The 13,200-nt window shown below is 42.0% G+C and overlaps 1 protein-coding gene across 7 annotated transcripts in view; it reads left to right on the forward strand.

Annotated features, from left to right (window-relative positions):
* Positions 1-13,200, forward strand: part of myo15b (myosin XVB) — a 92,577-nt gene that overhangs the window by 23,972 nt on the left and 55,405 nt on the right. For all 7 annotated transcript variants that reach the window (XR_009785704.1, XM_061756462.1, XM_061756464.1 and 4 more), the window contains 7 exons: positions 496-576; positions 2,570-2,650; positions 2,736-2,833; positions 2,939-3,103; positions 4,791-4,869; positions 5,030-5,131; positions 11,509-11,650. Coding sequence is in view for 6 of the 7 variants with exons in the window: in XM_061756462.1 (XP_061612446.1) it covers positions 496-576; positions 2,570-2,650; positions 2,736-2,833; positions 2,939-3,103; positions 4,791-4,869; positions 5,030-5,131; positions 11,509-11,650 (748 nt within the window). In the remaining variant the exon portion in view is untranslated. The remainder of the gene's footprint in view (positions 1-495; positions 577-2,569; positions 2,651-2,735; positions 2,834-2,938; positions 3,104-4,790; positions 4,870-5,029; positions 5,132-11,508; positions 11,651-13,200) is intronic.

Here is a 13,200-nt window from a genome sequence, read left to right on the forward strand (position 1 = left end):
AGAAATTGGTTCCCAGCTTTTGCATTGTCACGCCCACACCCTGGTTAATCTATGCAATGAGTGTTTCAACCTTATTTGGTGGCTGTTGGCACCTTTTTCCGTCAGGGTATCCTCGCTACACAGGTGAGACCGGATTTGAATCCGGGTCCTCAGAACTGTGAGGCGGATGTGCTGACCAGTCGTTTACTGTGCTGCCAGCTTGCCATCACTTTTCCTTATTATAACTACTGTAGTTATCCACATTATGATGGGATGTTAAGGGATCTTACACATAACATACATTTGGTAAGGGATTTTGTTCCCTTACTGTACTGAATGTGAACCGAGCCATGAATTTTAAAACCAAGGCATGTACTTTAATGTGGCCCATGATAAAAACAAGCTTGACACCCCTGCCTTAATGCATAGCCTGATTTAAATCACGGTCTAGAGGGGTACTACAGATGTGTCAGTATTCATTATTCATCCTAATGCCTCAATGTGATTCATGTTTAGGACTGTCAGTCAGCCCATCAATGCAAAGCTATGGTACAACCCCCATGATCCCACCGATGACAGCCATGCCCACCGTGCCAGGTACCGACTCAGCATTTCTATTCTGGACTTCACTGTTTGGCAATTGATTGTTAATCTTCCCCTGCCTATCACAATCTCCACAAAGCCATGATGATGCCTCAGGCTCCTGGTCCCTCAGCCAATCGCAGGGCACATAAAAAAACTCACATTCACACCTATGGGCAATTTAGAGTCTTCCATCAACCTACCATGCATGTTTTTGAAATGTGGGAGGAAGGCGGAGCACCCGGAGAAAATCCACGCAGGCACGGGGAGAACATGCAAACTCCACACAGGTGTAAAATGGTGAATGGGAGGGTGGCTGTGGCTCAGTAGGTAGAGCAGATTGTGCAGTGACCGAAGGGTCACAGGTTAGAATCCCGCCTATGACTGTCCGCATGTCGATGTGTCCTTGAACCCTAATTTCTTCTCAGTGGGCCTGCCAGCGCCTTGCATAGCAGCAGTCGCCCATTGGTGGATGAATGTGTGTGTGAGTGGGTGAATGTGAGGCTTTGGAAAGCGCTTTGGGCACTGTGATGATGTAGATAAAGCACTATATAATTCCAGTCCATTTTACCATTTACCATTTTTATATTCATAAACGTTAGGTAAAGTGACGAAAAACCTCTAATCAATCTCTAGTCTGGAAGGTTTGCTACATGGACGAAATAAGAGTTCTAGATTACAGCAATTTATTGTTGCACTCAAACACACAAAAACGACACAGTAAGTGGAATGTTATAGAAAATCTAATTATATCTAAGGGGGGAAAACTACAGGGAAACAATGCAGAGGGGGACTGGACTACTCAGATTAAAAGCAAACTTAAGTAAAGAACAAAATGTAAGGTGAATGACATAACTCGTGATGTGAGGGTGGAATGAGCATGTGCGGTGACAATGCGAGTGTTGCGAACTTCTGTGACCGTTATTATAACCCAATTATTCACCAATTTGTATTTAGGAAACAATACATTGCACTCACGTTACGTAGAACACAATTTAGGCAGGCTGGTCGATCTTCCCGATGGATGGGCAGGGTCGGCGAGCAGGGAAATTGGAAGAAAAAGGAGAAAAGGAAAAAGATAGAAAAAGGAAGGGTAGGGTGGCCGAAGCGCCTTGGTGGCGGTGTTCGTCACGGGCTCAGAGAAAATTCCTTCCTGATGGATCTTTTATCCGTAAGCTGCCACACAAAAAAGTGTAGTTTCGGGGCGCAGGCAGCGTGCTTCTGGAGTCCGCGCTCGTCGGCGCGGCGAGGAAGGTTTAGTGCATCGCCGCCACCTTGTGGTAAGAGGTGGGGCTCCCTGGCAGGGCGCCAGTGATTTCGGCAGGCAGGGGAAATAAAGAAGGAGCCCAGAAGAACAAAAGCTCTGGCTTTTTATACCAAGGAGCAAAGAGGGCTTCGACGGTTTCGCGCGGGAGGAGACACCACGCCTAGGATTTTTTTCAATTCATTAAATAATTTTCCTGTGGTTTTAACACCAGTGGAACAGGAAAATTAATTATTGGATCTAAGATAAAGAAATTGGTTCCCAGCTTTTGCATTGTCACGCCCACACCCTGGTTAATCTATGCAATGAGTGTTTCAACCTTATTTGGTGGCTGTTGGCACCTTTTTCCATCAGGGTATCCTCGCTACATGGGTGAGACCGGATTTGAATCCGGGTCCTCAGAACTGTGAGGCGGATGTGCTGACCAGTCGTTTACTGTGCTGCCAGCTTGCCATCATTTTTCCTTATTATAACTACTGTAGTTATCCACATTATGATGGGATGTTAAGGGATCTTACACATAACATACATTTGGTAAGGGATTTTGTTCCCTTACTGTACTGAATGTGAACCGAGCCATGAATTTTAAAACCAAGGCATGTACTTTAATGTGGCCCATGATAAAAACAAGCTTGACACCCCTGCCTTAATGCATAGCCTGATTTAAATCACGGTCTAGAGGGGTACTACAGATGTGTCAGTATTCATTATTCATCCTAATGCCTCAATGTGATTCATGTTTAGGACTGTCAGTCAGCCCATCAATGCAAAGCTATGGTACAACCCCCATGATCCCACCGATGACAGCCATGCCCACCGTGCCAGGTACCGACTCAGCATTTCTATTCTGGACTTCACTGTTTGGCAATTGATTGTTAATCTTCCCCTGCCTATCACAATCTCCACAAAGCCATGATGATGCCTCAGGCTCCTGGTCCCTCAATCCCTGACCCCATGCAGCTGGCAGCAACACAGCAAGCCCTCATCAACCAGCATGCTCTGTTTATGGTTTGGATTAGCACACTTTTAGTCTTTTACTATATCATTAATTTTTTTTCATCATTATCTCTTCCAATCTAGTATGTCCCACCTTTTCCTGGTTTCTCTCTGTAGGCCCAGCAGATGACTATGCAGGCAATGACTCTGTCCCAGCAGCAGACAGAAGATCAGCAGAGGTTGAGGAAACAGGAGAGGAGGCAGGAAGAGCGGCAGAGACGCACACTCACTTCTTCACCTCAATCTCAACCTGCAGACAATCGTAAAGAAATTTTGCCAACGGTAAATTGGAGTACATGACTGCTAATAACTGTACACGTTAATTCTGTGGTATAGCAACAGGAGGGGGACACTGTGTTATTGTTATGGTTTATTAGTTGTATTTAATTTTTAGCAAGAACATCAAAGGTGTGAATCATGACTATGCACGATGAAGGTCTTGATTGCCTGAGTTATCCTCGGATCTGTGCTTTCCGGATCAGATTGGTCTCGGATTAAGTCTCAAAATTTAGTATTTCAAATCAGGATATGTGGTCCTGATCCTAAGAAAATTGGGATATCCATCCATCCATCCATCCATCCATCCATCCATCCATCCATTCTCGCTTATCCTCACAAGGGTCGCGGGAGTGCTGGAGCCTATGCCAGCTATCATCGGGCAGGTACAATATACTGCTACTGGACTTCTTTAAAAGCATGTTTAAAGAAATTGTGGTGTTTTTTCGGGGGAGACTGGAATGGATTAATTGCATTTCCATTCATTTTATTGGGGAAATATGTTTTGAGATACTTGTGCTTGAGATAAGAGCATGGTCACGGAAAGAATTAAAGTCGTATTTTAAGGCACCACTCTATTACATACTGTAAATATAGCCCTACTGAGGTAACCAATTCCGAAGTATAAACACTGTTCTGAGGACTGGGGTTCAAATGCCGGCCCCGCCTGTGTGGAGTTTTCATGTTCTCCCCGTGCCTGTGTGGGTTTTCTCCGGGTGCTCCGGTTTCCTCCCACGTCACTAAACATGCATGGTACGTTGATTGGAGACTCTAAATTGCCCATAGGTATGAATGTAAGTGTGAATGGTTGTTTTGTTTATATGTGCCCTGCGATTGGCTGGCGACCAGTTCAGGGTGTACCCCGCCTCTCGGCCGACGATAGCTGTGATAGGCTCCAGCACGCCCACGACCCTAGTGAGGAGAAGCGGTACGGAAAATGGATGGATGGATGGATTTTCAAACTACAGTTGAAATTATAAACCACACTGCAAACTGTTAGAGTAGAAATCAAACAATCCTCTTTTAAAAATAATTTCCAGATTTATATATTTTTCTGAAACTTTATTTCTACTTAGGTCCCCATTGTTGTTTGCATCGCAGTGCATTCTGGGTAGTGGGGTGTGCCCAACTTCACCAGTTTTTAGCAGTAGCTACAGTAGCAGCTGGTGGCAGCGCTGAACTTTCTGCCTTTTCAGTTTGAGCCAGACTGTGATCAGAGACATGAGGACAGCAAGTAAGATACTAGCAATGAAAATGAAGATGAGAATGAAGATGATGGATGTAAACAAGCTCAAGTTGGTCATTATCGGTGGTGTTCTTGTGGCTGCTACTTGGCAAAGCCGACTGAGAAATAGAGCATCTGTTGTAAAGAGCTTCCTTTCATTTCATTTGGATCTGGATCAGACTGATCCAATCCAATTTTCCTTTGAGAAACTGGGATAAAAGTAAGACGGATTACGTGATCATGCATAGCACAAAAAGGGATTTCGAAATCTGGATAATTTTGATCCAGATTAAACCTTTTGAACAACTCGTCCCAGGAGTTTGGGGTCAAGGCTCTGCAATTGAGTGAGGGTGGGTGTCTCGCCCAAAGGCACTTGGGACCAGCTCCTGAAAAGGATACACTGTACAAAATGGATGAATGAATATATTAACAATAATATATAATATGTTCTGTTTGTAACTTCAACAGCCACAACGAGAAGTGAATTCACGTAATCAAGAGGACCTGCAGTCTTTTAGAGATAAAAGGCAGTACTTCCACAAAATTGGTGAGTAGAACCAACGTATGTTTCCCAACTGGTTATAAGTATACAAGCAATATTTGTAAACAGTCAGGATTTCTTTTGCCAAATTGATGTAATTTGAGCATGCTCAAAGTAAATTTCCAATTTAACCCTGGTTTCCTGACATATCACTCTCAACCTCAAGGTGAGTCCCATACCCAGGTTCCTCCCTCTACCCCATTCAAACAGCAACACCCTGCACCATCAGAACGTCCATCCGCTCCTCCTACAGCACCTAAACCAAAGGGTAAGAACATTAATCAAATTAAATAAATAGATCCATAAACAAAGGCTGAAATAAATATTTAACACGCCACCATTTTTCTCACTAAATATATTTCCAAAGGTGCTACTGACATGAAATGTTCACCAGATGTTGGGAACAACCCAAGTAATCCATACATACAAAGAAAGTACAACAAATAAGATCAGAAATGAAGTTGTGTGTAATAATGTGAAATGACACAGGGCAAAAGTATTGAACACATAAAAATAGAGAGGTGCAAAAAGGCATGGAAAGCCAAGACAACACCTAAAATCTATCAATAATCAAACAGCAATACAGCCCCTTGTCAGTGCAAATGAATAGCAGCTGGTTCAGTCCTAATTGATGGCCTACAAAAAGGTCTCATTGCCAAGGTGTGAGTCAAGACACATCTCATGATGCAAAGAGCTGTCTCAAGACCATTGCAAACTAATTGTTGGGTCAGGAGTCATGCTCCTGTCGTTGTAGCCAGTCAGTCTTTAACCCCCTGCCACATGTTCCTGGTGTTACCGCTCTTAAATTGTTCCTTGATGCACTGCTTGTACTCCCTTTTGGCCTTTTTAATGCACAGAATCAGAATCATCTTTATTTGCCAAGTATGTCCAACACACAAGGAATTTGTCTCCGGTAATTGGAGCCGCTCTAGTACGACAACAGTCCATTGACAGAGAACACTTTTGAGACATAAAGACATTGAGAAAAACAGTCACTGAGCAATAAAGGGTTGCTAGTTATCTGGTAATGCCGGTACATTTGATTTGTTTTTCTTTGACAATTGTGCAAAAAGATGCAGAGTCCTCTAGCACTTAGAGCAGTTAAAATGACTAATATTACAATAGTCCGGTGCAATGACCATTGTGCAAAGGGCGCCGAGACTTCAAGCGAGTAGTACGATAGTCTGGGACAATGTTGATTGTGCAAATGTTGCAGATACTCCTCAGTCAGTGTGCAAATGGAGCAGATGCTACTCTGTCATGAGTGGCCAGTATTGTTCAACAACAGATATGCAAATATTGCAGCGTGGTGAGACTACTACAGAGAGTGCACGAGTAATGTAATATTGGCCCCACAGAAATGTGACAACAAGTCAATAAGTTGATTGCAAGAGGGAAGAAGCTGTTGGAATGTCTACTAGTTCTAGTTTGCATTGATCGGTAGCGCCTACCTGAGGGAAGGAGCTGGAAGAGCTGGTGACCGGGATGTGGAGGGTCCGAGAGGATTTTGCACGCTCTTGTCTTAGTTCTGGCAGCGTGCAAGTCCTCAAGGGTGGGTAGGGGGGTACCGACAATCCTTTCAGCAGTTTTGATTGTCCATTGCAGTCAGAGTTTGTCCTTTTTTGTAGCAGCACCAAACCAGACTGTGATGGAAGAACACAGGACCGATTCGATGACCGCTGTGTAGAACTGCCTCAGCAGCTCCCGTGGCAGGCCGTGCTTTCTCAGAAGCCGCAGGAAGTACATCCTCTGCTGGGCCTTTTTGAGGACGGAGTTGATTTTGATCGCTTACTTCAGGTCCTGAGATACTGTAATTCCCAGGAACCTGAAGGTCTCGACGGTTGACACAAGGCAGCTGGCGAAAGATGCCTCCTGAAGTCTACGATCATCTCTACAGTCTTGAGCGTGTTCAGCTCCAGGTTGTGTCGGCCGCACCACAGCTCCAGCCGCTCCACTTCCTGTCGATATGCAGACTCGTCACCGTCCTTGATGAGGCCGATGACACTGGTGTCATCTGCAAACGTCAGGAGTTTGACAGCCGGGTGCGTTGAGGTGCAGTCGTTCGTGTAGAGAGAGAAGAGCAGCGGAGAGAGGACACAACCTTGGGGCGCCCCAGTGCTGATGCTGCATGTGGATGAGGTGGTCTCTCCCAGCCTCACCTGCTGTATCCTGCCCCTCAGGAAGCTGTAAATCCACTGGCAGATGGCAGGCGAGATGCTGAGCTGGAGAAGCTCGGAGGAAAGGAGTTCAAGGATGAGGGTGTTGAACGCTGAGCTGAAGTCCACAAACAGGATCCTCGCGTAGGTCCCTGCACTGTCGAGGTGTTCTTGGATGAATTGCAGTCCCATGTTGACTGCATCATCCGCAGACCTGTTTGCTTGGTAGGCAAACTGCAGGGGGTCCAGCAGGGGGCCTGTGACACTCTTGAGGTGGTCCAGCATGAGACGTTCAAAGGACTTCATGACCACAGATGTCAAGGCGACAGGCCTGGAGAGATTGCAGGTTTCTTGGGGAATCGAATGATGGTGGAGTGTTTGAAACAGGATGGTACTTCGCACAGTTCCAGAGATCTGTTGAATACTTTTTGCACAATTGTCAAAAAAAAAAAAAATGTACGGGCATTACCACATTACTGGCAACCTTTTATTGCTCAGTGACAGTTTTTTTTTTTTTTTTTTAAATGTCTTTATATCTCAAAAGTATTCTCTGTCAATTCACTGTCTGTTGTCATACTGGAGTGGCTACCGGAGACAAATTCCCTGTGTGTTTTTTACATACTTGGCAAATAAAGATGATTCTGATTTAATATTTGGTGGCATACCCCTAACTTGCAATTACTGCATCAAGCCTGCAACACACTGACTTCACCGGACTGACATTCCTCATTTGAAATGCTTTTACTGCATCCTCTTTCAGTTCTTGTTTTTTTTGTTGTTTCTGCAGATTCTCCCTTCAGTCTCCTCTTCAGGAGGTAAAATTCATGCTCTATTGGGTGAAGGTCTGGTGATTGAGTTGGCCAGTCTAAGACCTTCCACTTTTTCCCCACTGATGAAATCCTTTGTTGTGTTGCCAATGTGTTTGGGGTCATTGACTTGTTGCATAATGAAGCTTCTCCCGATTAGTTTGGATGCATTTTTCTGTAAACTGCCAGACAAAATGGTTTTGTAGACTTCAGAATTCATTCTGCCTCTTCCATCATACTCAATAAAGACTAGTGAGCAGGCATGCAAGCCCAAGCCATGACATTACCTCCTTACTTTGTGTGTTTTGGATCATATTTTCTTTTCTCCATGCTTTGGCCTTTCCATCACTTCGGTAGAGCTTAATCTTGGTCTCATCGGTCCATAAAACTTTGTTCCAAAACTTTTGTGGCTCATCTCTGTAATTCTTTGCTAAATCCAATCTGGCCTTCCGATTCTTTTTGCCGATGAATGGTTTGCATCTTGTGGTATGGCCTGTATATTTCTTCTCTCGAAGTCTTCTTCGAACAGTGGATTGTGACACCTTTGCCCCTGCCCTTTGGAGGTTGGCAGTGATGTCACTGACTGTTGTCTTTGGGTGTTTCTTCACAGCTCTCACGATGTTTCTGTCATCCACTGCTGTTGATACCCTTGGCCGAACTGTTCGATGTCTGTTGCTAAGTACACCAGTTGTTTCTTTCCTTTTCAGGACATTCCAAATTGTTGTATTGGCTATGCCCAATGTTTGTGCAAAAGCTCTGATCGATTTTCCTTCTTCTCTCAGCTTCAAAATGGTTTGCTTTTCTCTCATAGACAGCTCTCTGGTCTTCATGTTTCCTTTCCATCAAATATAGTTTTCACAGGTGAAACCCAAACCCCATCAAATCTCTAAGCAATCAATCTAAAAGGCAACACCTGAGCAACTATAAAACACCCATCAGTCACATGTTCCAATACATTTGCTGACTTGAAAAGTGGCTGGGTTCAAACAAACTGTCATGAGTTTTTTAACACATCTAGATGTAAATACCATGAAATAAAAGCTGGAATTCTGAACCTTTGTCTGACATTCGTCTTTTGATCTGCAACCCAAATATCTTTAGTATCCAACAAAAACAAAGGAATTGATCTTGCTGTTTCAATACTTTTGGAGGGGACTGTTTCTGATGATACCAACCTTTTGAATATCAGATAAAGATTAAAAAGGTTTTGGATCAGCCACCTCTTGTGAATTCAAACTCCATGGGAGTCCGCATTTGCTGAGATGCATCCACAGACGTCTTTTTACAGGGAAATAGGGGTGCGGTCTATGCAGATTGAAGTGCCACGAGCACAAGCCCGCCATTTAGAATGAATTCTGATTCATTAACGTATGCAAAGGAGGTGCTTAGAAAACGCAAGTGTCATGAATCTCAAGGTAACTTTGCGTATATGCCGAACTTGTGCACAGAATAGGACATTTCCATGCATTTATTAGTGAATGAGGCCCAAATATTTGGCACTCATGGCAATGATGATTTTGGACTTTTATGACTAAATAAATGTTGGGTCCAAATATAACAAGGTGGAGCCAGTCTGTGTGTATTGCATAGTCATAGCTGAACATGATTTTCAATTAATCTCAGTCAGTACCACCAAGGAAAATACTTGGCTATCCAAGTACCACCATTATGACCAACATTAAAATACAGAAGTATACTATGCCCAAGTGTTCATAAAAAATGTTTGTCATTCTTGAAAGCTGTATTTAATATTGTAAACCATTGTAACATTTTACATGGTGTGACATTTGAATGTAGGAAAATAAAAGGTACTTACATGATTCAATAATTTTTTTTAATTTAAGTTAAATATAGCTATGCTTATTTTACAAATGTACTGTTTTACCACACTTTGGAAACATGTGGGCGAAAGTATTACTTTAAAAGGGTGAAGGGAATATTTACATACTGTATTACCCTTTACAGATTTTTTTTTTTTAGTCGACTAAATCTACTGGAGTTTTCGTTGACTATAATCTTATAGTATTTTGTCACGTAAAACTAGACAAAAACTAAAACAATTTGGATAACAAATTTATGGCTAAAAGTAGGGGTTTTCATATCCGATCTTTGAGATCGCAAATCGGTCCGATGTCAGCCAAAAAACGAGTATCGAAGAGGACTGGATCCAAAATCTTCGATTTTACCACTCTTGTACAAGCAGTCCATTCCATATGTCACTCCAGCACTTCTATCCAGCAGCGCCAGGATGACATACAGAGCCGACGTGATCACAACAACAGGCTGCTCAGGTGCTAACATAGTAACAAGCAGTAAGAGTAAATGTTGCTTACATAATGCCATTTATTCACACTCTAGTTGAGGTTAAACTCACAAAACAAAATCACACCTATTGAATGTTCAGATACATCACAGACTTCTACTCTTTGTATTTGTTTAGAAATACAATTTTCATGGTTTTCTATTTTATTTTTTGTTTAATCTATTCAAATGTAGAATCTGCTTATGTGTAAGTTAAGCAGTGGTTATGTTGCAATTTAAATATATTTTGTTTCTATTATTGGTAGTATTTTACTTATTCATTTTAATTTTTCAAGATTTTCTAATTTGTATTTATTTTATTCAATTGTAGAACATTCTTATTTTTTTAGTTGTACTCAAATAGTTACTTTATGTAAGCCATTGGTTAATAATAAATGTGTCAGGTTTTCTTATACCTGCTGTTGCTGATTATTGTTCTCGGTTTGAGTAATATCACTTGATCATGCCTTTTCTAACATTCCATACTCCAAAATAAGAAAAGTATGTATGGTTATGGTTAGCTAAAACTAAATAAAATGTTAGTCAAAAGACTGACTAAAATGAAATTAAAACTTGCTGTCAAAATTAACAGTACTGGCGACCAGTTCAGTGTGAACACCGCCTCTTGGCCGAAGTCAGCTGAGATAGGCGCCAGCACAGCCGCAACCCTAGTGAGGATAAACGCTTCCAAAAAATGGATGGTGGTCAACAAGTCTGCTTTGAATTCCAGGTGCTACGGCTTGCTCCGGCATTCAAAAACCATCCATATTAAACACGCATAAGACCGAAAAGACAATAGATATACTATACATTGTATTGACATTTCATTGATTTGTCTTTTTTTAACATATTTGGTATTAGAGTAATCCAAAAGTAATCAAGTTACATCACTTTAATTTTATGGTACTTGGATTACATTACTAAATACGTCTTTTAACAACTAACTAGTAACTGTATCAGAATACATTTTTAATGTAACCCTCCCAACCCTGAACATATCAATACATTTTGCCATTGCCTTTGTCCCAAGAAATGAATTTTTATGGTCATCGTCTCCTTTTAGTCAGAAAAAGGTTGACTGTGACAATTTTTTTTCTTTTTTTTTTTTAAACAAAATTAACACTGGAGGAGGCCCTGTCTGTGAATCGTGCTTGTGCATGTAAGGGAGGAGGGCTAGTTAAGTGAGGCTAAAGACAGCAAATCCCCAATTTAATTGTTTGATAAAACAGTCCACTGTTTTATCAAACAACTGTTATGTCTTTTATTCCTGCTGTGGATTAAAGTTTGCTATTCATGTATGTAGTATGCATTGGTGTAATTATTTTGAAAGAATACAAAGGATTATGTTTTAATTTAAATTGTGTCTCTCTCACCTGCCTTAGAAAAGGGGATCCCTGTTCCTGCTAGCAAAACAGAAAGTCCAACCACAGCTCCACTCTCTGAACCAACCTCCAACATTCGGGAAATCATCAAAATGTTCAACAGTCGACCTCCACCAGAACCCAAACACTTTGAACCTGTCAGGTTTGGACAACATTAAAAAAAAAGATATTTACAAGCTGTAATGGAATTTATGAAATAGAGAAACAATACCTTTAGAAAAGAGTTTCATTCATTGTCTTTATTCTATGAGCAAAGTAAAAAAAAAATAATAATAAAAAAAAATATACCGTATTTTCACGACCATAGGGCGCAGCGTATTAAAAGGCGCCGTCTCAGTTACGGGGGCTATTTCTGTATCTAACACATACATAAGGCGCACCGTATTATTGGGCGCAGGCATGCTAAAACATACGCTAGCTTAAAACATATGGTAGCATGCATGTACGCTAAAACAATGTTTTTAAAAAGGCAGGGGGAGCAAAACTGAGTTCGGTTGTACTTTATTGAAGTATTTATCAATGTACTCACGTTATTTTTTGATCAATCCTCATCCACAAATCCATCAAAGTCCTCATCTTCTGGATCCGAAATGAACAGCTGGGCAAGTTCTCCATCAAACACGCCAGGGTCGAGTCAGTCTCGTTGCCGTGGGAAAGCTCGAACAACAGTGCAAGCAGACACGTTAGCCCAAGCATCCACAATCCATTCACAAATTGTGGCGCTGCCTCCGAGTCTTAGTAAAGTTGTGTTCACCATCTGTCATCCATGGCTCCCACGCCGCTCACTTCACTTTGAACACCCTGTATACACGGATGTCCAGCGGTTCGTCAAGCCTCCCGGAATGATGGCAAGCCCCGAGTTATTGCACTCAGTCGAATGGTGACTGTAGAGACGCTTCTCCCGGCTGTTCTTTGCTCATTAAGCCATTGCTCAAGTTGGTCTTCCTCGCCTTGTTTCCGCGTTTTCTTTTTCTTTTTTTTCCACGGAAACTCAGCTTCTTCTTCTTGACTTGGCGAAGCTCGTTTTCCTGCTTCCTCCACTTGCGAACCATGGATTCGTTGATCTTGAATTCTTTTGCGGCTGCTCGATTCCCATATTCCCAGCTGGGATAGGCTCCAGCACGCCCGCGACCCGCGTGAGGAGAAGCGGCTCAGAAAACGAATGGATGGATGGAACTCAGTGCACACATAAGGCGCGCCACATTATAGGGCACCCCGTCCATTTAAATAAAATTTAAGACTTTTAAGTGCGCCTTATGGTCGTGAAAATACGGTAACTTGGTTACACAAAGTGGCTTACCAGTGCGTGACCCAGTTCTAGTTAATAGGGGACAATTTATACAGTATTACATTCCTGTTATCCATTTATGCTATTTCAAAGCTATTTGTGACATAATAATGTTCCATGTACTATGTTAATGCCATGTGGAGCATATTGAGTGTATGTGAGTCAAAACAATGCTTCTTAAAGCTATGAGTTAAGACACCTGGGTGTGTGGCCTTATGGGTCTCAAAGCGTGTCTTTGTAACATTGTGAACCTTGAGGTTGAAACACTTACAGGATATCAACACATCATGAAAACAAAATTAATCTAATGAATAATATTTAACTCTTTATAATTTATGATAACATCCATGGACATTCAAATTACACTAGTGGAGTTGAAAATGTTTTAAGACGTCTTCACTGCA

The sequence above is a fragment of the Phyllopteryx taeniolatus genome, chromosome 19 (assembly GCF_024500385.1).
Source record: "Phyllopteryx taeniolatus isolate TA_2022b chromosome 19, UOR_Ptae_1.2, whole genome shotgun sequence".
In the NCBI taxonomy this organism is placed as follows: domain Eukaryota; kingdom Metazoa; phylum Chordata; class Actinopteri; order Syngnathiformes; family Syngnathidae; genus Phyllopteryx; species Phyllopteryx taeniolatus.